We start from the raw sequence: 25,895 nt of genomic DNA on the forward strand, positions 1-25,895 counted from the left end.
CAGACTCGCTCTTTCCAAGTTTACAAAGGAAAACGAAAATCCTCTGTGTTAGTGACTGCTAACAGAAGGAACAGGAGGAGAATGAAAAAGATGAGGAGGCTAACAGGCGCAGGGCAGGTATCCACATTCCTCAGGAGTTCCCATCCCAGTCTTGACCCCGGGAGACCAAGACATCCTCAGAACCTTCCCTCTGCCCAGGCAGGCATCTCCAGAATGAATAATCAGGAGGTCCCTGGAGGGAAAACAGCAGAGCGTGGGGCCCACCTCCCAGCGATGAAGGCCCAAAGCCTGGGAAAGGTCTTATTTCCAGGTCAGAGCCCCTATAAACAACTGATTTTCTGCCTTCCCAGAACCTAGGCCAGATCCCTGAGGGGATGGGGCACAGGCAAAGGGAGCACAGGGGGGCAGAGGCCTTTCTATCACTGGGCCAGGCTCAGGGAGGCCAGGGCAGCTGAGAGCCAGAGTCAAAGGCTGCCTGCCCGAGAGGTTTGGTCCTCACTCTGCCCAGAGACCAGGCTTGGTGGCTCAGCCCTTTCTGCCATCGACCACCCAAACTCATTCAGATATTTCCTCTCTCACTTGCTTTTTAAAAAAAATTTAATGTTCTCTATAATTCATCCATCCCAGAAGATAATCGATAGAGCCCGTAATGAAAATCTGAGCCATATTTTATGATCCGCTGTGAGCAGAAAGGGCCACATCAGCAGGCCCAGTTTCGGCTCTCCCTATCTGTCTTGCCCACTGCCCTGGGGATTACTTCCCCTGTGGCCCTGTCCCGGCCCTCCTCTCCAAGCTGTGCCCTCAGCACATGGGGAAGACCATGACCCCCTCAGCACCCCAACTCTCACTCTGCCAACCTTAGTCACAGGATGGTCACCTGACATTGAAAGGTCTTCCTGGAGAAGCCCCCCAGGCTTGGGATCCCAGCCCCCCAACTTTCCAAGACTCTCACAACCGTCTTGAGTCAGGACCCCTCTGGAAGGCTGAAGACCCTCACTAGGATCAGGCCTCAGGGAGCCAGGCCAGCCCCCACCATGCCATTCCCCACCAAGAAAGGCCACCTTGCTCCCTGGGGCCATCCCCCCGGGGGACTGCAAGGTGTATGTTGAACCTTCTGGTCAGTGGAGGCAGAATATTAGCATTCATCTTTGCTACCTCAAGCAAAGATGGTCTCCAACCCTTTAAGGTGAAGGGTGTGGATGAGCCAGCCTGAGGCTGGGCACTGGAGGGCTAAGGGAACAGCCCCCTCCTGCCCTGCCAGAGCAGGCTGCAGTGTGGTAGGGAGACAGAGCCTCGCCCCTTGCCCAGGCACCATCACTGGAGGCCAATCAGCAGGCTGGACCTGCTCCTCCCAGAATCCCTCACTGCCTGGCACCAATCAGACAGCACCACAGCCCAGGCGGCAAGAAGGGCGAGCCCAGCAGACCCAATCAGAGCCCAGAGGACGGCCCAACCTCCCAGGAACAAAATTCCAAACCAAGGAGAAGAGTGTGATTTGGCACACAGTGGACTACTATGCAGCCATTAAGAGACACCTGGACAAAGTAGGCAGCTACTGGTCAAGTGGGGCCTCTGAGCCCTTCAAATGTGGTGAATGTGACGAAGAACTGAGTTTTTAATTTAATTTTAATTAATGAAAGTTTAAATAGCCACACCCAGCCAGAGGCTACTCTATTGGACAGACTAAGTTTAGACAGATAACTCAAATGTTAAAATTTTTTTCTTAATAAAAAACGGTGTATTAAAGCACTGCAGGAATAACTACTATTAGCTACAGTAACAGAAACAGTTAATATTTTTAAGTGTGCTGTGTGCCAAGCTCAGTGCTAAGTACCTTACATGGATCACCAGCCTACAAGATATATACTATAATTATCTTCACTTTATAGATGAAGAAACTGAGGTTCAGAAATGTTAAGTAACTTACCGTAAGTTACACTGCCTGGTGGCAAAGCTAGGGTTCACAACAAGGTTTTTCTGGCTTCCTAACTCATATTTTAACTACTACACTACACATTTTTAAATTATTTTCTTTATTCTTTTTTGTGTTTTCCAAAGAGCTATGAGCATGAGTTATAATCAGAGAGAAAATATATTTTAAAAAAAGACTCTAAAAGAGGCCAATTCTTTTTACCCCAGAAGAACGTACAGAGGCTCCTGGGGTCCCCAGCCAACTGGACACCCAGCTGGTGGGTGGGAAAAGGAGCCAGCAGTGTGGTTACAGGTCCTCTCTGTCCCAACAGCTCCTGCTGCCCAGATGCTCTGCACCCAGGAGGCCCAGAGCTCACAGATGATGCTGGGCCTATGATTCTCCAGCAGCCAGGCTGCCAGTGGTATCCAGCTTCCTCCCAGCCCCACCCCTAGTCAGTTTCTGACAGGTTTCTCAGCAGTTTTGCAATCATCACTTAGGTCTACATCTGAGAGAAGGCAGCAGGCCATGGGGCTGTCTGTAAAAGTCAACCCACACCTCTCTTGGACCACCCTTTCCTATTACTTTCTAGAAGAAGCAATGCTCTTAGCATAGCCAAGAATGCTGGGCCAGAAACCCATGCCTGGTCTACTGTCTGCCATGGCTAAGCATGGAGAGGCTTGTTTTTTCCAGGAGGGACAGTCATTGCCCCATGCACCCCTCTTGGGATCGAATCTAGGTTCCGAACAAGGGGACAAAGAAAATCCTTTTGAAAGGTCAGTGATGAAAGTCAAAGTCCCAGCAAATACTGGGTGCAGCTAGAAATGGAATCAGGGAATATTCTAAGTTGCATGTGCTTTTTCTCCATAGCGCCAACTTGGGCATGAGGAACAGAGAATGACTGCCCCACTTGGTCTGGCTTCTTTTTTGGCTTTTTTCCCCCTGAGACACATAGATTGTTCTGGTTTGGGGCCGGGTGGAGCAGGGGTGGGGAGGCAGGATAAATGTCCTTACTTGGAAGTTTTTCTTATTATTTTTATGGATTTTCCCTGCTGTCTGTGGTTCTCTGTCATTTCTCATCTATCTGAAGTTCCCCTCACATTTATATATTTGTTTTTTTGGGTTGGTTTCAGGTGCTTCTGGTTTATCAAACAATCAGCCCCGTGAGGTACACTGGGTGTTTCCAGAAATTACATCACAAAAAATCATGCAATTAAAGTGTAAGGGAAAAAAAAAACATAGCTGTTGCTTAATTTTGTATTTTAATTAGCGACATATTGTAAACGTAGACTTTTAAAATGGAGGCACCTAAGCAAAGCCAGTAAACAAGTTTTTCTAATGAATTAATTCACCTCTTTCCTCCTCCTCCTCCTCCTCCCCCGTGCCTCTACCACTAAGCTCAAGCTGAGACACCCCCGTCACTACATCAGGTGGCCTTACTACCACACTGGATGGGTGGGAGGCTCAAGAAAGTTCTAGAACACCTGGCGGCAGAATCCTGGCCCCATTCACTAAGATTCCCAGAGAAAGAAAGGAGGAGAGGAAGGAAGAGCCAGAGAGAGGAAGGGGCTGGATGCTCATGTCATCATGCACCGGTGGGAACCCAGACCCAACCCCACGACAGATCCTGCTCAGTTCAGCTTCAATCGGAAAGGAAAGCTCCCATCAAACATAGGCTGGGCAGGGATGTGGGCACCGAGATTAGGGATTTGGAAAACCATCTGAGGAACCTGGCCCTGGGAAGACAGCAACAGGATTTAATACCTTATCCTGGCTGTCTGGTAAACACCCTGAACCGTCCCCACACTCCGTTAGGCGGCCTCGGATTCTCAGGTGTGCCGGCGACGGGCAGGTAGAGACAGACGTGGGCAGAGACAGGAAGGGGGGGGAGTGTGTGCTTGGGGGAGGGGGAGGGGGGCGGAGCTGGCCTGGGAGGACAGGATGGGTGGCAGCCAAGCCAGACAGTCAATGAGACAGCTGACAGGTGCAGGGGTGCAGGGAGAGGGAGGGAGAGCTGCACGCCACACCCCAGGGGGCTGAGCGAGATGAGAGGCAGGGTCAGAAGTGTGTGGGCAAAAGGCCTAGGTGTTCTGGCTTCTCTCCAGGTTAAAGGGGAAACTAGGGAAGCACTACAGATCAGGAAGGAAGCTCCCCCAAACAAAACAGGACAAAGTAGCAGGTCTCCTTTTGGGTTACCCTGTCCCCAACGCACATAGCCCATGCCAAAAAGAAAGTCACATCACTCAAACCTCCTTCTACTCCAGGCTGGAGCAGACACACACTAGAAGAGGCCGTGAGGGCAGGGAACAGCACTGGCGCTGCTCAGAGAGACCTTGACTCTCTAGAGATGGGCTGAGCAAAGTTAAGCGTAGACAAGGAGAAAATGGCTCCCCAGGGAACCTGGCTGTACTTGTGGTGCTCCAGGGAGACTCACCCTAGCTCTCACCCCAGCATAGAGGTCGAGACTAAGAGAATTGGCAGATGCCTGCGAAGAGGCCCAGCACTCCTGGTGCACCCTCCACTACCATGCTCACAAGGGGCACCCCACTAATCCTCCTTTCCCATTTCTGTCTGCTTGTTGATGTAATTACAGTTTTGGATTGAAATTCACCCAGAGTGTAACCCCCTGCCTGATGCCGTCTCTAAATCCTTGAGTACACAGTGGGCATTTCCCCACTCTCAGAGAAGGAGAAACCATTTCAAAAGCTAAACAACAGGCCACTTACACACATTCCCATCTCTGACTCCTGTCAGCAACACTCTCAAACCTGCCTGGGCCATGGCTACCTCTGCCAGCTCAGGGCCACCCCCTCTACTCCTTAGCTACCAGCCCAGAGCCACCAGGGCCTCCTGGCCTGTTATGGGGCTGGGCTTAGAGTCTCTTGCCTTCTTCACATTCGCTAAGCCCCATGATGGTAAGAAATCCCATCCACAGCCCCTTGATCTAAAAGGATCCCAAAGAGGCCCAGATGGGGAAGCTTCCTGCTCTGTCGGCAGCCACACAGAGCACTGGCCCTGCTCCCACCACCTGGGCCAATGCAGGTGCCCCTGCTCCAGGAGGAACCCTATAAGCCTAGAGGATTCTTGATCAAGAGAGAAGGGGGATCTGTGCCCACCCTCTTTTCTCCTAGCACCAAGTTCCCTGCAACCCATGGGCGGAGAGTCCTTACACTCAGAGCTCATGTGATCTGCAGTCAAGGGGGTCTTCAAGTCCCCTGCAACCATCTCAGCTCCAGTTTCTCTCACAGACGCCTTCAGTTGCCCCACTCTGGCCTGGCCAGTAGCAACAGTTTGAATCTTTGCATCAAACACACACACATGCACCACCAGAATAAGGGAGAACACGCTGAGAAAAACTCCACAAGACCTAGGGCTGGAGCTAGAGACCGGCGACACGGGCTCACCATTTCCCCACACCAGGCAGATGGCCAGAAAACCCTGGGCAATACATGCCGCAGACTCCGCCAGACGTCAGAACACTTGTTCAGCTCCCTACCCTTTGGAAGTGGGTCCCCCAATGCATTGCTTTGGGCCATTGCTGCAGATAATTTTTCAGAGATAAACAAACCGGTTTGGATCAAACAAGATCCAACCTGAATTCTTCACCCAAAATGCAAAATGAGACTCTCCTATCACCCCTTTCTCCACCTACCTATACCATCATCCAGTTCCCTAAAATTCAGATAACTGGGGTTCTTTTTTTTTTTCCTTTTTTTAATTCAGTCCTCTAGCTTTTTGGTTCAAGGACAATGCCACATCTGGGTCCATCTGGCCCAACTTGATGGGATGCTGACTTCTTAAGAAAGTCTTGCTCCCGGTTTCTCAAGCATGCCTGGGTTGAAAGGTAGAATGGAGAAGGTAAATACACCCGGGAACCTGTGTGGCACTCCTTTCTGGCCTGGGCCTAGTTCCTTTTAGGCCCAGTGTTTCCTCGACGCGCCTGTTGCTTCCTCAATCTTCGGCACCTTTCAAAAGGATAGGTAGGAATTGAACATCTGTTCTACTGGCCCTTTCTGGACAAAGAGGTTGCTCTGTTCCTCTGTTTACCAGGTTAAGAGAGGCCCAGGTCAGAACAGGTAGGAGGCCAAAGGGCCAAGAGGGAAGACGAAGCCCTGAGGTTGGTGGCCTTGTGTGTCTCCCGGCCAGCTCAGTGTGTGACAAGCTCACCTACACCCAGAGTCATTCATGCCTGACACGCCCTCACCCACTGCCCTGTCCCACCCAATGGGTTCCCCCCCTCCAAGTACCCGCCCCCTCCCCTGCCATGGAGCACGCTCTGCCTTCTGCCCTGAGCTTGTCTGGAACCTCTGACAGGGTTTCTGCCACCCAATCCCCTATCGGTGGGGTCTGCTTGGTCCCTATAGCTAATTTACACCCGTCAGGGTTTAAAATAGCAGAGGCATAAATGAAAAGTCCAATTTCTTCAAATTTGCATTGTAAAACCATCCTTCAACTTCCTTGAAATAAATTTTACTATTTTATTAGTGCAAACAAAATGGTAATAAAACACTAATACAGCGTCTTGTATCCAGGGGAAGAGCTAAAATTAACATAGAGCGAGCAGTGTTTGCTATTACATTCAATTACCTTTTTACTTGAGATTTACATTCTCATCCCCTTAATCTCCATAGTAGTGGCTTCAAAATCATTCCTCCCAGGCTCTGCCCTTCCGGAGCCCCCACAGCTGGAAGCCAGGCCTCCTGCCCAGATGGTGCTCACCCCGGGCATGGAGCCTGCCCCTTTCTCCACAGCTGCCTGTTGTCACAGGGTGCCACTTCTCTCCCCTGCTCGTAACTGTCTCACATCTCGGCCTCTCAGCGTTCAGCAAGTTCAAACCAAAGGGCTCCAACATGAGACACATCCAGACACACAGTTATCAATAAGCAGGTGCACAGGGGCACGGCTGGGGACACTGCCCACCATGGCTGAAAGAGCTCTCTCTGGTACAAGACAGGGGCGGGTGTTCTGGGGAGCCCAGGGGAAACTGGCATCTCTGGTTTGACAGGTTGTGGGAGAGGGTTTGCTACATGGCACAGCTGGGGACTCCGGATTGCGGCAGGAAGCTCCAGCTGTCCTGAGGTGGGAAAGGATGAAGGAATCACTGGGGCCAGACTCCTTGCTCTGTCTAGATGGCAAAGCTGAGGTCTTAGGATGTAGTTGCTTGCTGGTGGCAAAAGTGGGGCTAGAACCCCCTGTCCTGTCTCTTCATCCAGTGTTCTGTCCTTGACAGAGACATTGGCCACAAAATCTGACCCTCCAGGAGGGTCCCTTTGTTTTCCTGAAGTGGAGGGAAACCTGATGCCATGTCTGGAACTGGCCAGCCTTGCCGTGAGCCACTGGGGGAGAAGACCAGGTTTCCAAGAGCCCCAAAGACTTGGTCTCAGTTCCATATCTGTTACTGACTAGCTGTGGGACCCTCGCTAAGCAACCAGCACTCTCTGGGCCTTGGTTTCTTCTTCATCTGGAACACAGGACCATCATCTGTGAGCTGCCTTCTTCACAGGAACAGTCACGAAGACAACAGAAAGATAAAGAAGGTGCCTTCTGAGCCCACCTGAGCCTTAGGAGTTCAGCAGGAATTTGCTCCTGAGCACCAGAATGAGGCTGACAGGCCTGGGACCCCCATGAAGGCCACATGAGCTCCAGACCAGGCCCCCTCAGACCTCTGTGACTTCGCCCTTCACCCACACGCCTCCGTTCTCTTCCTGGTCAAACCACTGCCGAAGAAAAGACCCACAAATCAGTCTGAGGGTATCTGGATGGAAGAACTGCCAGTCAGTCCTGGCTCCAGGACACTGCCAGGGTCCACTCAGATGGCAGATTTGGGGCAGACGGGGGGCAAAGAGGTGAAAAAAAAGGAGGTTACGGCCCCCATCAAGTTTACTCTCTCTGACTACCATATAACCGGGACAAAAGCAATTAAGACCAAAGGAACACACATTCAGAGCCACACACACAGTCAAACACAGTCTCCTATGTCATCACTCACACACTCTCACACACAACCACACACAGTCACATGCAGCCATTCTCACAACTGCACACACTGCCACACACAATCACAATCTCGCACCTAATCGCTCATATTCGCACACACAGTCACACTCATTTACACACACAATCATACACAATCTCACACACTCTCATACCCAATCACTCCCATCCACACACGATTATACACAATCACACACGGTCTCACACACAATCATTCACATTCACACAACCATTTACACAAAATTTCACACATACAACACAATCTCACACACAACCACACACCCAACAATCATTTACACAAATCACACATAACAACACACGATCACTCACAATGTCATTCATTTCTGACTCCTTTCTCCCAAGGTCATTCTTTCTGAATCCAATTCTTTTTTTTTTTTTTTTGACAGAGTGTTGCTTTGTCACCCTGGGTAGAGTACCCTGGCACCATAGCTCACGGCAACCTCAAACTTCTGGGCTCAAGGGATTCTCTGACTCAGCCTCCCAAGTAGCTGGGACTATAGGTACTTGCCACAATGCCCAGCTATTTTTCAGAGACGGGGTCTCAGTCTTGCTCGGGCTAGTCTCGAACTTCTGAGCTCAAGCAATCCACCTGCCTCGGCCTCCCAGAGTGAATCCAATTCTTAAAATGTCTCCCAAACACTAGGAGAAAAGTTCTGGTCCAAGCCTGTGCAGGGCAAACCTGTCCTTGCCCTGATCCACATGGAATTCTGAGTCCCACTTAGCAGAGAGAGGCTTCTGGGACACTGGGAGGTAAAAATCTTCATTAAGCCCAAGCAGAAACAAGGGTAGAGGCTGCTGGCAGTTGGTCACCACTGGCCCAAACGCCAGAGAGCAGCCTGTCCTTGCTCCCACCCCAGTCCTTGCTCCCACCCCAGCCACTGCCCCCAGCCCTTCCTTCCTGGACCCCTCTCTGTCGCCCCACTGTCTCATTCTGGCCCAGAGGTAGGCCTCACGACATAGCTTTCATGTTCCGCTAATAAAAGGCAAAACAGTCCGCAAAAAAGCCAAAGAATCAACCCCACACACAAAACACCAGGGGTTTTACTTGGTTCAAACTGGTCCTCTACATTTTTTCCTCATTTTTTTCTCCCCACTGGTGAAACAAAAGAAAGTTTGTTGTTGAGGTGCAAACGTTTCTTGGGCCTTGTCCGAGTTCTACCTTGTTTTTCTTTTCTTTCTGTCTCTCCCCCCACCCCCACCCCGCCTTCCCTGCCTCCCCACCTTGAATAAATAAAGTGCCCGAAGCTGGCACCGGCTGGTAAGGAAAGTACAAACTATCTCATAATTTTATAATTTTTTTTTTAAGCACACTGGCCTAGGGTTTTGGGCAAAGGACAAAAGCTATTGTTGAACAGCACAACACGAAGGTCTGAGTCACCGATACGCCTCGGCTTCTCGAGATCTCATAGGTTTCTGTGGCTGGCAGAGCCGGTGAGCTCAGCACCCTGCGGGGGCCGTGGGTGCAGGCGCCCTCTCGCCTGGCGCTGCCCCGCCCCCTCCCCCTTGCCAGGGCTCCCTGCCGGGCCGACACATCAGCTTTGTTGGTTTTTAATCATAGGGGGAATTTAAATAAAATGTTGTTAAATAAAATAACAAATCACCCTCGTCCCACCACCCTAATGCTGTAATTTTCATTTTGGAGGATTACCTTTCAAGCTTTGTCCATAAGCATTTGTATTTTTATATAGTTTCTTTCACGGCATTCACGACACTTGGCGTTTGGGTTTTTTTTTTTTCACTCATATAATAAACATTTTTCCATGTTTCGAAATCATCGTCAGGATGATTATTTGTATAGGTGACACAGTTATTTATTCTGCCGTGTTATTCTTGGGCTGACACTATGCAGTGCGTGGGGGAGACCTCTCCTTGTATGGAGCCATTTATCCACGAGATTCAAACCAAGATGGGGGCTTTAAGTGATCCTGATCACCTTGGCTGTGGGGACCTGGGCTTGGAGCACATACCTGGGCATGTGGCTCCACAAAAACCCTCCTCACTCTGAGCTAGGGCCACAAACTCCCCTGCTCTGGTGCTCAGAGAGATGTGGGTGGCCAGCAATGGCCCTCATTCTCAGGATGACCTTCTCTCCCCCAAGCTGCCCTTCCTCTTTATGAAGCACCATGGCAGCAAAAGGCCCATGACAACACTCTGCTCTCCAGTTTTATATCTGAATATCTCAAAGCACTTAGCAAAGACTTTCATTTTCTCATTACCCCAAGGAGAGAAGGTCATTCGGGAAAATGGTACAAATATTCCCATTTATCAAAAGCAAGAAGGAAGTGAGTTAAAAGGAAAATTCTACCACTTAACTGAGCCGAACCAACTTGGGAGAGAACACAGGGGTCTCAAATGCCTCTCCATTCACCCAGTTTGCCTTCTCCAACACCACATCAGGAACCCCATTACCAAAAAGCTGGCTCGGAGCCAACACCAGGATTCTATTTTGCTGAGAATCAATCACTTTCCAGTAGCTCCAGCTTGGGAGACCCTACTTCATCTGGGGCTTCAACCCAAACTATAGTCTCTTATGATTATAATTATGTAAAATACATATGCTATAAATAGTATATACAGCCACCAAAGGGAAAAAACACTAGAAGGAAACACACCAAATACTAAATAAGATTTCCATGATAGTTAAGTTAGGGGTGAATTTTTTCTCTTTTAACTATTTTCAAAAACTGTTTAAACTGTGATTCCATTTTTCCATGCATGGGGAACAGCTTGCATTTCGGAGTCAGATCACCCTCCATTGAAACACAAGCTCTCCTTGCACGAGGTGGGTGAACACAGGCAAGTTACTGAACCTCTCGGAGTCTTATTTGCTGCTGGGTCCGATGGGAATTGAACCACTGCCCGCCTTGAGTCCTTCAATCCCACAAAACGTCATAGCATCTGACACACAATCAGTGCTCGGTAAACGTCTGATTCCTTTCTTTTATAATAACACGAAAATGTAAAATCAACTCAGCTCATGTGTTGCCCCTCGGGGACAAAAGCAAGACCCTTCACCTGCACCCTCTCTGACTTCCTCCATGTCCTCCACCTGTCTCTCTCTCCCTTGGGCCCCAGCAAGACCCCAGCACACAGACCCCAGGATGCTGACCCCTGATCCCCCGAAACTCATCTAGAGGGTGAAGAGGGGGCTCTGGGATGAGAGAACAAGCCCCTCCTCTGACCTCTCCACTAGATCAGGCCCAGGCCCGCCCCTTCAGGCAGCACACAACCTCCTGCAACGACTCGGGAGGACACCCAGGGCAATCCCTGGGTTTGTGCCTTCTTGGCAGCTGCCCTCCAGGAACAGGTGCCAGGCTGCAAAGGCCACCTGCTCCTGGGGGAGGGCAAGGGCCACACTCTCGTCTGTGAGGAGAGGCCAAGGAGAAGCAAGATGGCGGCCCGAGGCTGGGAGTTGGCCCCTCCCTGGGCCAGGTGCCTGGGCGTCCAAGAGCCCAGCCCTGGGCATCACAAGCCTTTCCCCTGCTCCCTCCAGGGCTCTGCACTGGGTGGACGCGTTGCCTTGCTGGTTTGGCAAGTGTGCTTCAACAGACTTTTGGTGGCCACAGCCTCTGGGCTGGGGCTACAGCCTGGCCTCAGGGGTCCTGGAGTCCAAACACAGGGACAGCCCTGAACCCTCTGCCTTCATGGTGACAGATGGGCAAGACAGAGCAGAAACAGTAATAGTAGCAACAATAGCTACCCTCTGTTACCACGTGCCAGGCTTTGTGCCAAGAGCACTCCCAGCATTATTTCATTTAATCCTCACAGCAACCCCATGCTACAAGCACTATTATTAATCCTCTTTTACAAATGAGGAAACTGAGGCTCAGAAGAGTTAGCAATACATCCAAAGTCCCGGTCCTAATAAATAGGGAAGTAGGGATTTGAACCTGTATACCTAACCACTCTTCTCCCATCATAGCTGCTAAACCGAGCAGACTCCGCCAGCCTTTTTCAGATTGGGGCACACGAGGGGCACCCCCAACCCCTGGGGGACACGTACACCCTCACGGAGCAGGCTGTGATTCTGTCCAAATTAGTGCTTCTCCAGGCCTCTTGTCCTCCCAGGAATACGAAAGATGCTACACCTCCACTGCCAGAGGGTGGCTGGGCTAGAGAGATGCTATTTCACCAATAGGAGGGACATCTGCAGGGCGGCAATATTTCCCTCCCTGGAGGTTTTTCCTGGGAATGTTTAAGGGGGGAGGTCTAGGGACATGGAACCCTTGTTGGGGATCCCTATACAAGTTAATACGTGTTGGCTGATTTACTGATGTGGACACGGTGGAAAGGAGAATTATGGGGGGTAGCTCTGTCAGTACCCACGAACCCTCAAAACCACAAGTCTTCCTTGCAACGCAGAGATAATGCCAAATCTAAATGGTGTGCCCTTTCTTTTACAACTAAAATAGGTCTCTCCTAGGAGGCTGGATGTGGGAAGGGCACCATACAGGCACCTACAGCATGGGCCAACAGCTCCCCGGCTGCCAGAGCAGAGGTCCTGGGGCTCAGCAGCAGGTCCCAGGAAAGCTGGTAGAGCCCAGCAGGGTGGGGGCCGGTAGGTCACCCGGGACAGACAGTCTCCAATCGTGCTGAGCACAGCACATCATTCAGGAACCCAGAGTAAAGTGTACAGCTGGGTCTAGAGTTGATTCAGCCCTTAACTCATTCGGGGATCAGGGATCGGGGATCGCTGGCGGCTCGGAGCCACCGAGGCGGCAAGGGGAGGGGGGCGGCCACCTGGGGAAGGAGGGTGAAGCCACAGGGAAGGTGGGGGGCAGGCTGGAGCAGAACCCCTGCTGATAATGTTGACACATACAAAAAGAAATCATAATTCTTTCCAAAATCCCTCTAAAAACCAAACAAGCATTGGGAGTTTAGGGAGGGATGAGTGTGTTTGTGTGTGTGTGTGTGTGTGTCTGTTAGGTGGCGGAGCTTGTTTTCTACCCACTGCCAAATTCTCATTTACTGTCAGCTCCAATCCATTTGGAACTCACTGACTCAATTGCCTTTTCACGGGGAAAGGAGCCTGCACAATGCAGGGGACTTTTCAGCCCCACATTAGCACACAGGGCACTGGGCAATGTCCGGGAATAAACACACACATCCCTCCCAGAGGCCACTGGCTCCACCCCCACCCCCAAAAACACCCAGCCAGCCCTGCTGGGCCACATCTGCTCACCCCTATTTTAAAAGTTTGGGTTTTGTTTATTTATTTTTTAATGGCTTGGCCAGTAAAATGTGAGAGGGAAAATGTGTGTGTATGTGTGTGTGTGTGTGTGTGTGTGTGTGTGTGTGCGCGCGCGTGCACATGCGCGCACATGGGTGCACTTATAATATGTCTTGGGAGGGATGGGGCTCTAATCTTAAGTAGAAGGGCACATAAGAGTTTATTCCAGGGCAGTTCCAAGCCTTCCTTTTGCTCAAAGGAAAGAGGAATGGAAAGAAGAAATCCAAACTGGGTTCCCAGAAGAAAACGATTTGGGGGAGGTTCATTTAAACTAATTCTGGAAAGGGTCAATTACAGATAAATCAGCATTTGGTGGGGAAGCGTCCCTAAGAACTAGGCAGTCGCAAAAGCTCTTCAACGATCATTATGAAAACAATATCAACAATTATAATAATTATAATAATGGCGGTCCCCATTTTTCGAGTGCTCACGCTGTGCCCTTACCCTACAAAGTGCTGACTGCATCCCCTTGGTTAATGATCACAGGAACCCAACGAGGCAGGCTCTGTGTACTGTCAGTCCTATTCCACAGGATCAGAGCTGAGATCCTTGCCCAAGGTCACAAACATCCTAAGTGTGAGGAGGGTTTTAACCCAGTTCTGCCCCTTCACCCTGCCCTTGGAGGGAGGAAAGTTGTGGCAGAGCGTGAAGAGAAGATGGCCCAGTCCCACGGAGGCCTTGGCTTCAGGTAGGGGGTGCCCAGGGACATCTGGGGGCACCCCTGCTGCCCAGCCCCTCACTGCGTCTCCATCACGGTCCTCCGGAGGCTCATCCGCTCAGCCCAAGCTTTGAGGGAAGCTTCCAACAGAACTTCCTGCAATGATCCAAATGTTCTATCAACACTGGGCTCACACGTGTGGCTCTGAAGTCCTGTGGCTCCAATAGTCCAATGAACTATGGCTAGAACTGAATGTTTAATTTAAGCTGCCGCATGGGCTATCGGCTATTGTATTAGATGGTACAGACCCCAAAACCCTCTAGCTACTCCTTATCCTCCTAGCCCAAGAGCTATTCTGGAAATAGACTAAAATTGCCAGAAGACCAGAGCGAGGCCCACGAGGAAGGTCCCCACCTCAGCCACCAAGCCTCTCCTCCACTCCAGCTTTCTCCTCTCTTTCTCCAGCTTCTCTGCCTGCCTTCCACGCCACCTTTCTTTCTTTTCTATCTTCCCTTCCCTCTCCCCTCCCCAGCCTGCCTTCTTTCTTTCCCTCCCTGTTCCTTACACATCCCTTCCTTTCTCCCCCGCTCCTTGCTGCCTCCTTTTTTTTCCTTCCTCCCTTCCTTCTTTCCTTTCCTTTCTCCCTCCTTCCCTTCATCTTTCTCTTCCTTTCTTTCTTAGAAAAAAAGCATCAGTTTAATTAGATAAATCCACCGAGCACGTGGCCTGGAGTTCGTCATGGAAATTAACCTGCTCCCAGATCTCAGATAGTGAAACAGGAACCGGGGTGTTTCGGCATAGCACAGTGAAATGGGAGAGGCCGATGGGGTTTCATACACCTTATCTTCCATAAGCGCCCCTTGCCCCTCCAGTGCCCCCCACCCAACAGCCCTGTGCCCTTGCCTCCTTAGGTCACTGCCTCCACACACCTCTGCCTCTTCTCCTGGCCCCACTCTGCCCCCACCTCAGACCTGGGGGATGCCCCAGGGGACAGGTGGGAAACCTCAGAGCCCATGGCTAAAAGGACACTGGCCATCATCCTTGGCCCTCAAGCTAAGCACCAAGCCTGAAGGTTAGCCTAGGTCAGGACCCAAACGAAGTTGAGCCCGCTAGCCCATTAACCATCGTATCCTCATCCTGCAGCCCCGACTGTGTGCCAACCACTGGGCTAAGCACGTGCTCTGAAGTAACACTCACAGTGAAACCTTTGCAACTGTCAGCTAAGATTACTGTCTTCACATCTAATCCTCAGTCCACAAGGTAGGAATTCCAACTCCCATTTTACAGAGGTAGAAAGAAAGGATCAGAGGAATTAATTTGCCCAAAATTCTCATGTGGCTCTGCCTATCTCCAAATCCCACATTCTTATCCCTCTCCCAGCCACACAGCCTCCATCATAAGGGAGCCCTTTCGGGCAGGGCTGACCCTTCCAGCTCCCAGAATCAGGCTCACATAGCCAGAGCCCACCAGCACCATTGGCCAGTTCCCAGGGCCCTGCCCCACTCCACTCCTCCCATCCCAAACAGCTCCCTGGATTAACCTCTTCAGCACCCCACCCCACCCCACTGAGCTCTAGCAACATCCAGTCTGACCAAAACAGGGGAGACCAATAGCCCCTTTTTCCCTTTGGGACTGATTTCACCTGTTGGCACAGTCTTCCTCCTTGTCCCCTCCAGACCCATCACCAAAAATACCAAGAGGACACCAGACAGCCTGGAGAGGTGAGAGTGAAACACTAAATGTTTAATTTCTAACCAACACCACATTGCCCCACATCTGATGGGGGTCTCAGCCTCCAGACATAGGAAGAGTGAGCTCCCCCCCCTCCCCTATCCCTGGTAACCAGCAAGTGCTTCCATGCCCACCCCTATGTGGACCTGTAACATACACTAATACCAGGGTTATTCTAAATATTTCACACATCTTTGTTCAGCTGATCCTCACATCAACCCCACAACGTGGCCACTATTATTCCCATTTTGCAGATGAGAAAAATCAAGGCACAGGCTAGTTAACTGATGCAAGGTCACACAACTTTGATCCCCAGCTAACTAGCTCCAGAACACTTAGTTTACGATACATACAGCTCCTCAACGACCCTGCGGGCTCCAGAGGCACAAAACAGTTACGCATACCCCACATCCTGAACAGGATCTCCCATTCTGCCAGAAAAGCAACCCCCTCCAACTGAGCTCCAAGCTCCCAAAGATAAGATAGTCAACCCCCAACGTGACACAGAAATGCAACCCCAGCACTACACGCTGCATCCAGGCCCAGGGCTTCCAGGAATAGAATTCACAGGGGTCCTCTTCGAGACTGATACCATAACATATAAAACCAGCTCATGTGACATTGGGGACACCCTGCACTTGACAATGCAACCATGATAAATTCTTCATTACATTTAATTATTTTCAAAGCTATAAGCCCAGCCAATTGTCAGGACAACCTGACAAGGGTCAGAGGCCATTATACAAGAGAGGAAACTGAGGCCCAGAGAAGTAAAATGACTGGCCCAAAGCCACATATACAATGACTTACTGCAGAAACAGACTGGCATGGGGTGTCCTAATGCCTAATGCCATGTCTCCCAAGACTCCAAGTGCGGAGCTTGGAAAGATAGGGAATGGACCAGCAGACCTCAGAGGAGCTCTGGACCACATACGTCTCACCCTGCCCCCTACCATTCCCAGCCAGAGATGCTGGGGCTTGATCCATGGTCTCCCCAAGGATCAGATTTCCCTGAAATTCCCAAAGGAGCTGCTGGGACGAGTGGGCCCGGAAATGGCCCTCACATAGTGAGCTGCACAGCTGAGCTCTCCAGGGGCGAGGGGGGCGGGTGGAGCTGAGACGCTGGCACAGCCCCCGTGGGTACTCTGCCAGCAATTAGTGCTGGGGAAGGGTGCCAGCCTGGCAGAGCTCATTCCCCCACCCCTTCTTCTCATTTACACACGCGCGCACACACACACGCTCACCCACCCAGAGACCAGCAGCAGAGGCAGCAAGGTTTCCTTCCGGTAAATCTTGTCAGCAAGGCACGCTTGGGGCATGAGATTTGGCCATGACCGCCCTTAAACAGCAGCAGGAACCATTCGCTATGAACCCACCCTGCTCTCCCTCCAGGCTTCCCACCAGCTTGGACATCAGTCTTCACTTCTAACTCCCACATACCCACTCTGCGAGCTCTCACGAAGTTGCTTTCTGAAAGAAACAGTTAAAAATCATTGTTTTTAACTAACTGCAGTAAGTCAAATCTGAATTGTGCCCTTCTCCAAGCTGACCTCAGTCCCTGGGGAAAACTATCCAAGGGTCAAACATGACCTAGTCTAAGACCCTTCCTCAAACATCCTACGGATCCCCTAGAATGTCAGCTGGACGCGGGGAGACTGCCTTTGGCCTGGGGTGGGGCATCTACCTAAGTAGGTGAGGGTCTTCAGATAGCAATCTGAGTGCTGGCCCCAATCCCTCTATGGGGGTCCCCCATGTGCCACTGAGACGGCACTGTTCTCCTCTAGTATGGAGGGAGGCAGGTGGGAACAGAGGACCAGGAGGGGTGAGGATGAATTTGGCCTCCTCCCTCCCACCCCATCCCAGAGAACTGGCAAGAAGCCCACAAGAACAAGGGACCCTAGGGAGTCCTCAGGCTGGGTTTATAAAATCTGTGAAACCCCTCGAACCATAAGCAGTATTTATGCTTATAAGATTTTTTTTTATTAAGAAGATGCTCAAAGGGGACACATGAATTCAAAAAAGAAGGGGGAAAGCACAGTCCAGAGACCCCATGGGCTCAGCAGGGCCTCACACTCAGATGGCCCAGGATAGAGCAGCCAGAGAGCACAGGCTGGACTCCCATCGTCCCTGCTACAAATGTCCCTGACTGGCTGCCTCCCTGCTCAGGAACTGCCTCCAGCCGCATGCCCACTTTGCCTGGAAGCTGGTCACCGGGAGGGCTTGGCTCCTGGGCTAGTGCCCTCCTGCCTGTCTGCCAAGGCCGCCAGCCGAGCCGGCAGAGGAAACACACAGCAGAGCCCACCAGCAGCGAGGAAGAGAGGGGAAGCCAGCAGCCACTCGCCGCCTTGGAGAACCTCACAGATCCTCTAAGCCACCTAGTGTCCAGAGCTGAGCTCTGGCCGCAGCTCTGGCCCTGCAGCTTCCCCGAGCCGCCACTTTGGGGGAACCCAGGGAGACAGCAAGGGGAAGCCTGGACTAGGCCAAGCCCCCTGCCCCCCACCTGGCCTTCTCCAGAAACCTGAAGCCAGGGGCAGGGGCTAGGTTGGCTGGGGACAGGGTGCCCAGCAGAAGGCAAAGGCTCCATGGCCTCTGCCCACACCGCTCACCTAGGCTGTTCCCATCACTCTTGTTCCTTGCCACTAGCAAGTCATCCTACCTTAGAGATCCCCTATCTCAACTCAGACAACCCACCCTGCCTGAGATGTCTTGGGGGTCCCCCCACCCAGCCTCTAGGCCTCCTGCTGAACCTCCCAAGCCCTGGACCTGCCTGTGGGTCCTCCACCTTCCACCCCCCTCCTCTGCTCTTTTCTTTTCTCTGTGTCCTCAAGACTCCTCTCACCTTGAGAAGTGTTAGGATTACCCAGCATTTACACTCAATGCTCTTCTTTATTCCTTAAGACTTATTAAGAATGATAATGAGTTCCGAAGCGTCCCTGTCTCTCTCTCTCTTCTCTATCCCTCCCTCTCTCTCTCTCTCCTCTCCCCGCCCCTTCCCTTGCTCTCGTTCTCTGTAAGTCTTTTCTACCAAAGACACACAGGACAAATCCACACCAAAAGGGAAAAAAAAATCCAACAATATGGAACAAGGCTACTTGAGGATTTATATTCAATAAATCCATCTGTCTTCTTCCCTATCCGTAGTTGTCTTCGATTATCCAGCTTTACAAAAAAACTCCCCCTTCCTTTCTCACAGTCCAGGTGACCCCTCACTCTGCTGGACTTTGAACAGGGGGAACAGGAGAAGGGCCCAGCTTGCCTGCAAAACCTCGTTAACGTGCAGCTCTTAAACGGTTGATTAATTTTTGCAGAATTTATGACAGGCTCTCGTTTTTTCCCCCTAAGCTGTGGCCTGAGAACCATAGCACCTTAACTTGGTGAACTTGAGGCAGGCAGAGAGATGGGGTGCTCCCCTCTCCCAGGGGCTCCTGCCCCTGAAACAGACAGAGAGAAGGCACAGATACCACCGCCCAAGCAGAAGACAGACCCACACACGGAACGGCATGGCACCCACAGGAGAGATCACCAGGCAGTCAGAAACACTGCTGACTTTTGCCTCTCTGGGACTTTTTAATTTCAAAATAAGGAAGCCAGCAGAAAGTAGGCAGGAAGAAAACATACCCCGGGAGCTGGCAAAGGTGCTCCATCTTACACCCACCAAACCACACCACGCATCCCGGACAGAGGGATCGGCCTTATCCGGCTGCTGGGCTGCCCTTCAGAGAAAGGGAAGAACAGATCCTAATGAAATTACGGTTTTTAAAATGTCTATAAATTAAATCTCTCTCTCTCTCTCTCTGAATCTCCCCCTGAGCTGCCTCTCTTCCTCTACAAGGCTTGTTTGCCTCTCTTCGGTTCCCTCTGCTCATGTCTGTTTTTCTGATATAGACATCAAGAGGTTACGGGCTCAATTACAACTCCGCTGGAGTCTCAGCATCAGACTAGCTCAGCCTTCTCTTCTCTTCAGAAACCAGATACCAAATAAATCTCTCTTCTTTATATTTTTATTTTCAATGCCAAAAGCCTAAAGACTTTTTCTGTTGACTCACAGCCTTTCTGAGCTTAGTTTAAATGGGGGAAAATATTCTTTTTAATTGTGAATGAAACAACATAAATGCTTTTCTCTTTATCTTATTCCCCTTTTTTTTTAAGGACACAGGCAAAACCTTGGCTATACATGCAATTTTAAAAAGGGGTGGGAAGACAGTATAAATAAGCTCAATATATGTCTATAGGGGGCCAGGAGAGCTGTCAGAGAATATTAGTAGGACATCTAGCACATTTCTAAAGTTAAGAGGTGACATCATACGGCTTCTTATTAGCAAAGGTCCACTCAGAAAGGGTAGATCATAAAAGGTGATTAAAAAAAATAAAGAAAAAATTGCTTTTACCTTCCCAATACTGTCATGAGATACAGGAGATATGCCGACTATACAATTTTGTATGCTAACAGGCTTCCCTCTCATTTAAAAAAAAAAAGGTTTAAAAATCCAGGCCATGGTCAATCATCAGAGTTGTTGATTCCTGAGAAGCAGATGCCAACTTCAAGCCGTAGGTCTAAGGGGAAAAACAAAACAGAAGCAAAAACCCCACTATCATTCTGGAAATATTAACCAGAGGGGATTCCAAAAGTTACTTTTCCTGGAAAAAGCACTTAAGACAAAGGCCAGAGAAAGCAGAAGCTGAAGGTGAATCAAAAAGAAAAACTTTGTCTTTCCAATTAACTGGACTTGGAAAATGAAGAAAGGTGGGGGAACATGGTACTACCCAACTCATTAATTCTTTCCTGTAAACAATTTAATTAAATTCTGCTAAATACAGGAGAAATACTCATTTTGGAGTGCTTTCCCCAACCTCAAAAGCAAATTCCTTCAGGTTCCTCCCCCCCATACAAACACCTCCCTTCAGCCCATGCTGCACAACCTTGCAATGGATTTCCCACCCAGGCGTGGAGTGCACTGCTCAGGGCTGCAAGAATGACAGCCTCATATGTCTGAAAGCTGACACTTCAGCTTTGAAAAGAAATGGGGGAAAATAAGCTGTTGACTTCTTGGTTAAAGTATTTTCTTGTTCTACTCATGTTCTTATGTCACTAGGCTAAAAAAAGAGAGAGAGAGAAAGAGAGAGAGGGAGGGAGGGAGAGAGAAGAGAGAGATATGACTTTCCTTGAATGATCTGTTTAACCTAAGCCAGAGGAAAAAAAAGAAAGTCATTAATTACTTATGTGAGCTATTGCTTCAGAAAGACAATAAACCTGCCCGGTCGCCATGGATATGACATATTTGCTCTGAAAACAACACAATAATTAGCAAAGGGGAAAGATACAAGGAGAATATGCAAACTCCTGAGTTTAAAGCCACAGTGCTCTTTTCTACTTGTAAGCCTCTGTTCTGTTTGCAATCCAAATCAAACAAATTTTTAAAATACAGCAAAGAGGGAAATAATAGGAATGGTTCCTTTCTCTTCTGGGCCAAGAAGCAATAACCACTCTACCTACCCCCTCTACAGTATAAAATAATATAAAAGAGAGCCAGGATGACAGAAGAAGACAAAAAGTCAAGTATTGCCTCTGTTTTATTTCCTATAGCAGGGGTGGAGTCTGGGTTTTTAAAGTGTGCTCTTATTTAGCATTGGACCTTCTGGCCAGATATAAATTTATTTATGAAAGCCAAATGCCCTGTGTATGGCTCAACCCTCCCCAAAGTAAATGGAAATGTAAAGGGTAGAGGTGGGGGGGGGGCGTCTAGTAGAAAAAGCAAAGCAGTCTACTCAGAAAGCACCCTCTCTGTACAGGGACATCCACTCCCCCTACCTCCAAGAAAATGGAACCCCTACCTTACTTTAATATTAAAAATGCATTAAATGGTTTTACCTACAACTTAGTCCCGAAGGATCATTAGGAAATGCAATTGCTTTATATCATATTTGTCAGCGTGATAAATATCTGAGTCAGAGTAGGTTCACAATTTTTCAGTGTCACAAAACAAGATAATTTTTTTCTCCCTTACTTTCTTAATTCACTGCATACCCCCTTGCAGTCACAAGTCCACGGAAAAATACCTGAGCAGAGAAGAAGAGGAGAAAAGGGGGAAAAGTTCATGTTCATATACGCTCACACACCAGAGGTTGCTGCTATTCTCCAAAAAAGCAGGGAAAAATAGGACTTTAAAATATTTGGGTGACAATTCTCCAAAAAAAAAAAAATTTTTTTTTTAAAGCACTCCATTAAGTTTGAGCAAAAACTCCTTTTCCCCTCTTCCCAGAGGCTAATTTTCCAAAAACAGATGGTCAGGATCTAAAAGAGAAGCAAATATACCTCAACCCCCACAGGCAGAAAAATCTAACTTTGAACTTCTTTTTAAATTAAAAATGGGGAGGGGGCAAGATAAACTATTAATAAGTATGAAAAATTAGCTAAGCTACAAGTTTTGTTTCTCTTATTCAAAAAATTCTTTAAATAGAAGGAGAGCAGATATAAAGGGGAGTTTCATATTTAACAGACTTTCCTATTTTTTTTAAACAATAGATTTTTTTTTTTTTTTAGATTGGACTCTTTGATCTTGAAAGAATTTTCCTCTTATATGATTGGGGGGAAGGGGTGGTGGTGAAATGATCTGTTTTAAATGATGATGCAACTTAGGGATCAAAGCCTTCGCTTTCTTCTAGCCATAATAGCTATACTTGACACAAAGCGTGAGACTCCCGGGCTTCTCGCCTTCGTAAGAAGGAAATAAAATTCGCGGAGACTCAGAGCAAGACACGAAGTCTCCACAAGGTGCAAAGTCTAAAAAACAAACAAAAATAGGCAAGGGGGGAAAGGAGGGAGGCACTGCCCCTTTAAACGTTTTAGTGCATATGGAGTTTGATTTCTGAAAGAGATCAGTTTAACATCTCCATAGAAACCAGCAACAGATTATCATCAACAGAATAAATAACTAGTCTAATAAATTAAACAGGAGGCATAAGATCGCTGGAAACCTGATTACTGAAGTTCTACAATATTCCCCATAAACTCTCCTTAACCGCCTCTAAGGTGGCTAACAAGATTGGGAAGGGCGGGGTAACAATCTCTCCAATTCGCCGGATTTCGAGGACAGAGACCTCGGCCACTGCGGGAAAAGGAGAAGTTCCCCGCCCTGCCCCTAGAAAGGGTCTGGGAGCTTCAGTGAAGGGCACACTATAAAAGCCAAAGTTTGGGAAGTGGGAAAGCAGCTGGAGTTCGGGCGAGGTGGCCTGGGTGGCCTGAGATGGCGCAGGTCGCGACGCCCGCCCGGGACGCGCCGCCTGGCCGCCACTAGGACGCAAACCTGGCGCTTTGCGCTCGGGCGCTGAACAACCCAGCGCCCCCTCCGGGCACGTGGAGCGCAGCCCGGGCGCAGCCCCCGGGGACCAACAACCCCCCTCCCCACGCCCGGCGCAGCTGCTCCTGCTCAGCCGGGACAGCTCCCTTTAGGACCGCGACGCGTGTGTGTGTGTGTGTGTGTGTGTGTGCGCGCGCGCGCGCGCGCCGTGGGGTGGGCGGGGGGGGCACCGATATTACCCAGCGATCTGTTTTCGAGTCCCCTCGCGCGCTCTTTCTGTGAGCCTGTACCACCTTAGAGACGTCCTAAATTTACCAACTTTGCCCAGAGACCTCCCTGTCCCTTTCCCCTTACTGCCCTCTATTCTGGTGAGGGTACCGGGTGTTGGGTGCAACAGCCACACACACTGAAGGGCGTGCCCCCAGACTCCATTTAGGCACCCCCTCCTCGTGGCCCAGTGGTCCAGCTGAGTACTTAGAGGAAGGGTGTTACTGCAGCTTCCCGGTGGGCACGCACCCGCACCCATACCCTCCCCAGCGTGACTGGAAGGAGATCCTCGCGGCACCCGGGCCGGCTTCCTATACTGAGACTGGGTCTAGAGGAACTTGTGTGGAGAAAGAAGTGGCCCCCTGCCTCCCTTAGCGCTTCAGTCCTCCCCAAACTCCGGACCGGGCCAAGGATGACTTGGAAGAAGTTGCCCCCACCCCCTAAGAGAAAAATCTATTATTATTATCTTAATCTACGCCCCCAAAATGTCCCTCCCGCCGTGATTGACGGCGCATACACCTGTTCCCTTCGCAAAGGAGCTACCAACGCTGGGGACAGACATTCGCCCAAACGCTCCCCAGCGGCCCAGCAACCACCCGCCCGCCTGCGCCGGGCCAGCCCCCACCCGCGGCCCCAGCGGCACCCCTGCCCGCACCTCGCTATCCCAGCGGCCGCCCCCTCCCTTCCCAGGCCCGGCTCCCCAGCCCGCCCGCTCCCAGTCGCGCTGGCTTCGGAAAGAGAGCGAAAGAACAGAAAGCAAAACTTCCTGGCGGCCGACGGCCATCAGCTGCACATTCTGCAAATGCCACCGAGTAAAAATAAACCGGCCGCCGCTCCGCCCGGCCGGCTCGCTCCGGGCGCACGACTCAGCCCCTGCCCCGGGAGCTGACTGTTGGTCCGGCCCGACCCCCTATTCCCGCGCGCCCCCTGGAGCCCCGCTCCCCGACACTCCTCCGCCAGCCACCACGCGCTCTTTTGCCAAGAAGCCCGACCCCAAGTGACTGAGTGGCCCAGCCGAGATCTCTTTTGGTGTTCCCGTGCCCCCCACAAGCTACTTTTCACTCTTGTCTTCCATCAGGTGCCTATTTCAGCCCTGCGCCCTTGACTTCAGGGCTTCTCCTCCCCAATTGTTGAGTCCAGAGGTCACCCTCAGCCCACCCTGTGGGAAGAGACTCCTCCTGGCCCACTCCCAGGCTGCAGAGCCCCCAGGGAGCGCACCGCTCCACCAGCCCGCCGGCCCGCCAGCCCACCAGCCCAGCGTCCCACGTCCCCGGGCGCAACTTCTCTCCCAGCGCACACAAAAGCGGCAGTTAACTCCCCCGAACTTTTCCCCCGATCCAGGCAGCCTCTGGCCGACAGCAGAGCGGCCCTGAGCCGGTGGCCCGGCTCTCTATGCTCAATGTTGCCAACCTTGCCAGCCCTTCGCCCGGGGAGGCTGGGGGTGGGGTGGGGAAGGGAGTAAGGAGCGCCACTTGCCGCGCCTGGAGCAGCGCACTTGAGATAAACTTCCCAAGCACACATGAAAAGGGGGGCGCCGCTCCCCCATCCAAGAAATCTCTTGACTTCGTTTTCCCACCTGGGGGCACCTCTTGGCACCCCGCGCCTATGAGAAGACTGCCTACCTCTGCCGGCAGCATCTACACCCCGTTATCGGGGCACAGGAGCCGGATGGAGGGGTTCCCCACCCACCCTTTCCCTTGGGCAAAGTCTTGCAAAGTCACCCCAGGCGCCCCTCACCCCTGCTCCTCTGCCCCGGATAGCGCACGACTACCCTGTCGCCGAGGGTGACTGGGGGGAGTGCTGGGGGAAGGAGTGATTACCCAGTATTGGCGAACACCTGCCCCCCCTGGGAGCCCACAGCGCGGGGGGCGCCTCCACCCTATTTGTGAAGTCCTGCACTAGCGCCTGGCACCTCCCCCTCTTCTTCCCTACCCCGCCGCCCCCTCAGTTGAAGTAAGTGACCCCCAGGAGTAGCAGCCCTCCCCTCCCCCGGAGCCGCGCGCCGGGCATTCCCCTGGCCACAGCGGGCAACGCGCCGCCCCGCGCCCAGGTGCCAGCCCTTCGTGCCCCCTGCCTCCCGCACGGCCGGAGTTGGGTGGCAGCCGCAGCTCGCAGGCTGGCTGGCTGGCTCTCTCGCTCGCTTGCTCGCCCGCTGCCTGCTGCAAGCGACAGCCCCGGGGGTGGGGGGCTGCACCGGGACCGGCGGCGAGCGGGGAGGCGCCCCGCAAGGCCGGCGGAGCTGGGGAGTAGGGGGGGCCGCGGCGAAGGGAGAGCGGAGTCTCTTACCTGCACTTGGGGCGGCTTTGGGTGACTTTCCAAGTCCGGGGGAAAAATGTGTGTGTGTTTGGGATGGAGCGCTGCGGACGCGCATGCGCTGCCCAAAGTTGCCGGATCCCGGATTTTTCGCTCCCAGTCTCCGCTCTCGCCCGCTGTGATTATGGAATTCTCCGCGGCGGAGCGGGCGAGTGGGTGGTATGCAAAACCCGGGCCGGATCTCAGGGCCGGGCTCCGCTCCACCCTCACACCCCCAGACCTTCCCCTCCCGGTTTCTTCCCACCCACCGCCCCCGCTGAGCTCGGTGTGCGCGCGCGGCTAGACGCGGCCTGTGGAGGAGCATCTGAGCGCGCGGCTCCCTTTGGCGGCTGCGAAAGATTTCTACATCCACTGACTTGAGTTGAGGCTGGGGGAGAAGAGAGAATTGGTTGGAGTGGGTTACTTTTCACCTGTTCTGAACTCCCAGGGACCCCAAGTTTGGTTTCCACTTTTCACTGAAGAACTGGCTCTTTT

At 51.4% G+C, this 25,895-nt stretch overlaps 1 protein-coding gene across 4 annotated transcripts in view; it reads right to left on the reverse strand.

Annotated features, from left to right (window-relative positions):
- Positions 1-25,519, reverse strand: part of CASZ1 (castor zinc finger 1) — a 143,030-nt gene extending 117,511 nt beyond the window's left edge. For 2 of the 4 annotated variants that reach the window (XM_053577298.1, XM_053577305.1), the window contains exon 1: positions 25,395-25,519. In XM_053577298.1, the coding sequence (XP_053433273.1) occupies positions 25,395-25,479 (85 nt within the window). In that variant the 5' untranslated portion in view covers positions 25,480-25,519. Of the gene's footprint in view, positions 1-24,730; positions 24,758-25,394 lie in introns of those variants that run through there. The other 2 variants (XM_053577304.1, XM_053577303.1) reach the window with 2 other exon arrangements.
- Between the last annotated feature and the right edge of the window lie 376 nt (positions 25,520-25,895).

The sequence above is a fragment of the Nycticebus coucang genome, chromosome 22, assembly GCF_027406575.1.
Source record: "Nycticebus coucang isolate mNycCou1 chromosome 22, mNycCou1.pri, whole genome shotgun sequence".
Classification (NCBI taxonomy): Eukaryota; Metazoa; Chordata; class Mammalia; order Primates; family Lorisidae; genus Nycticebus; species Nycticebus coucang.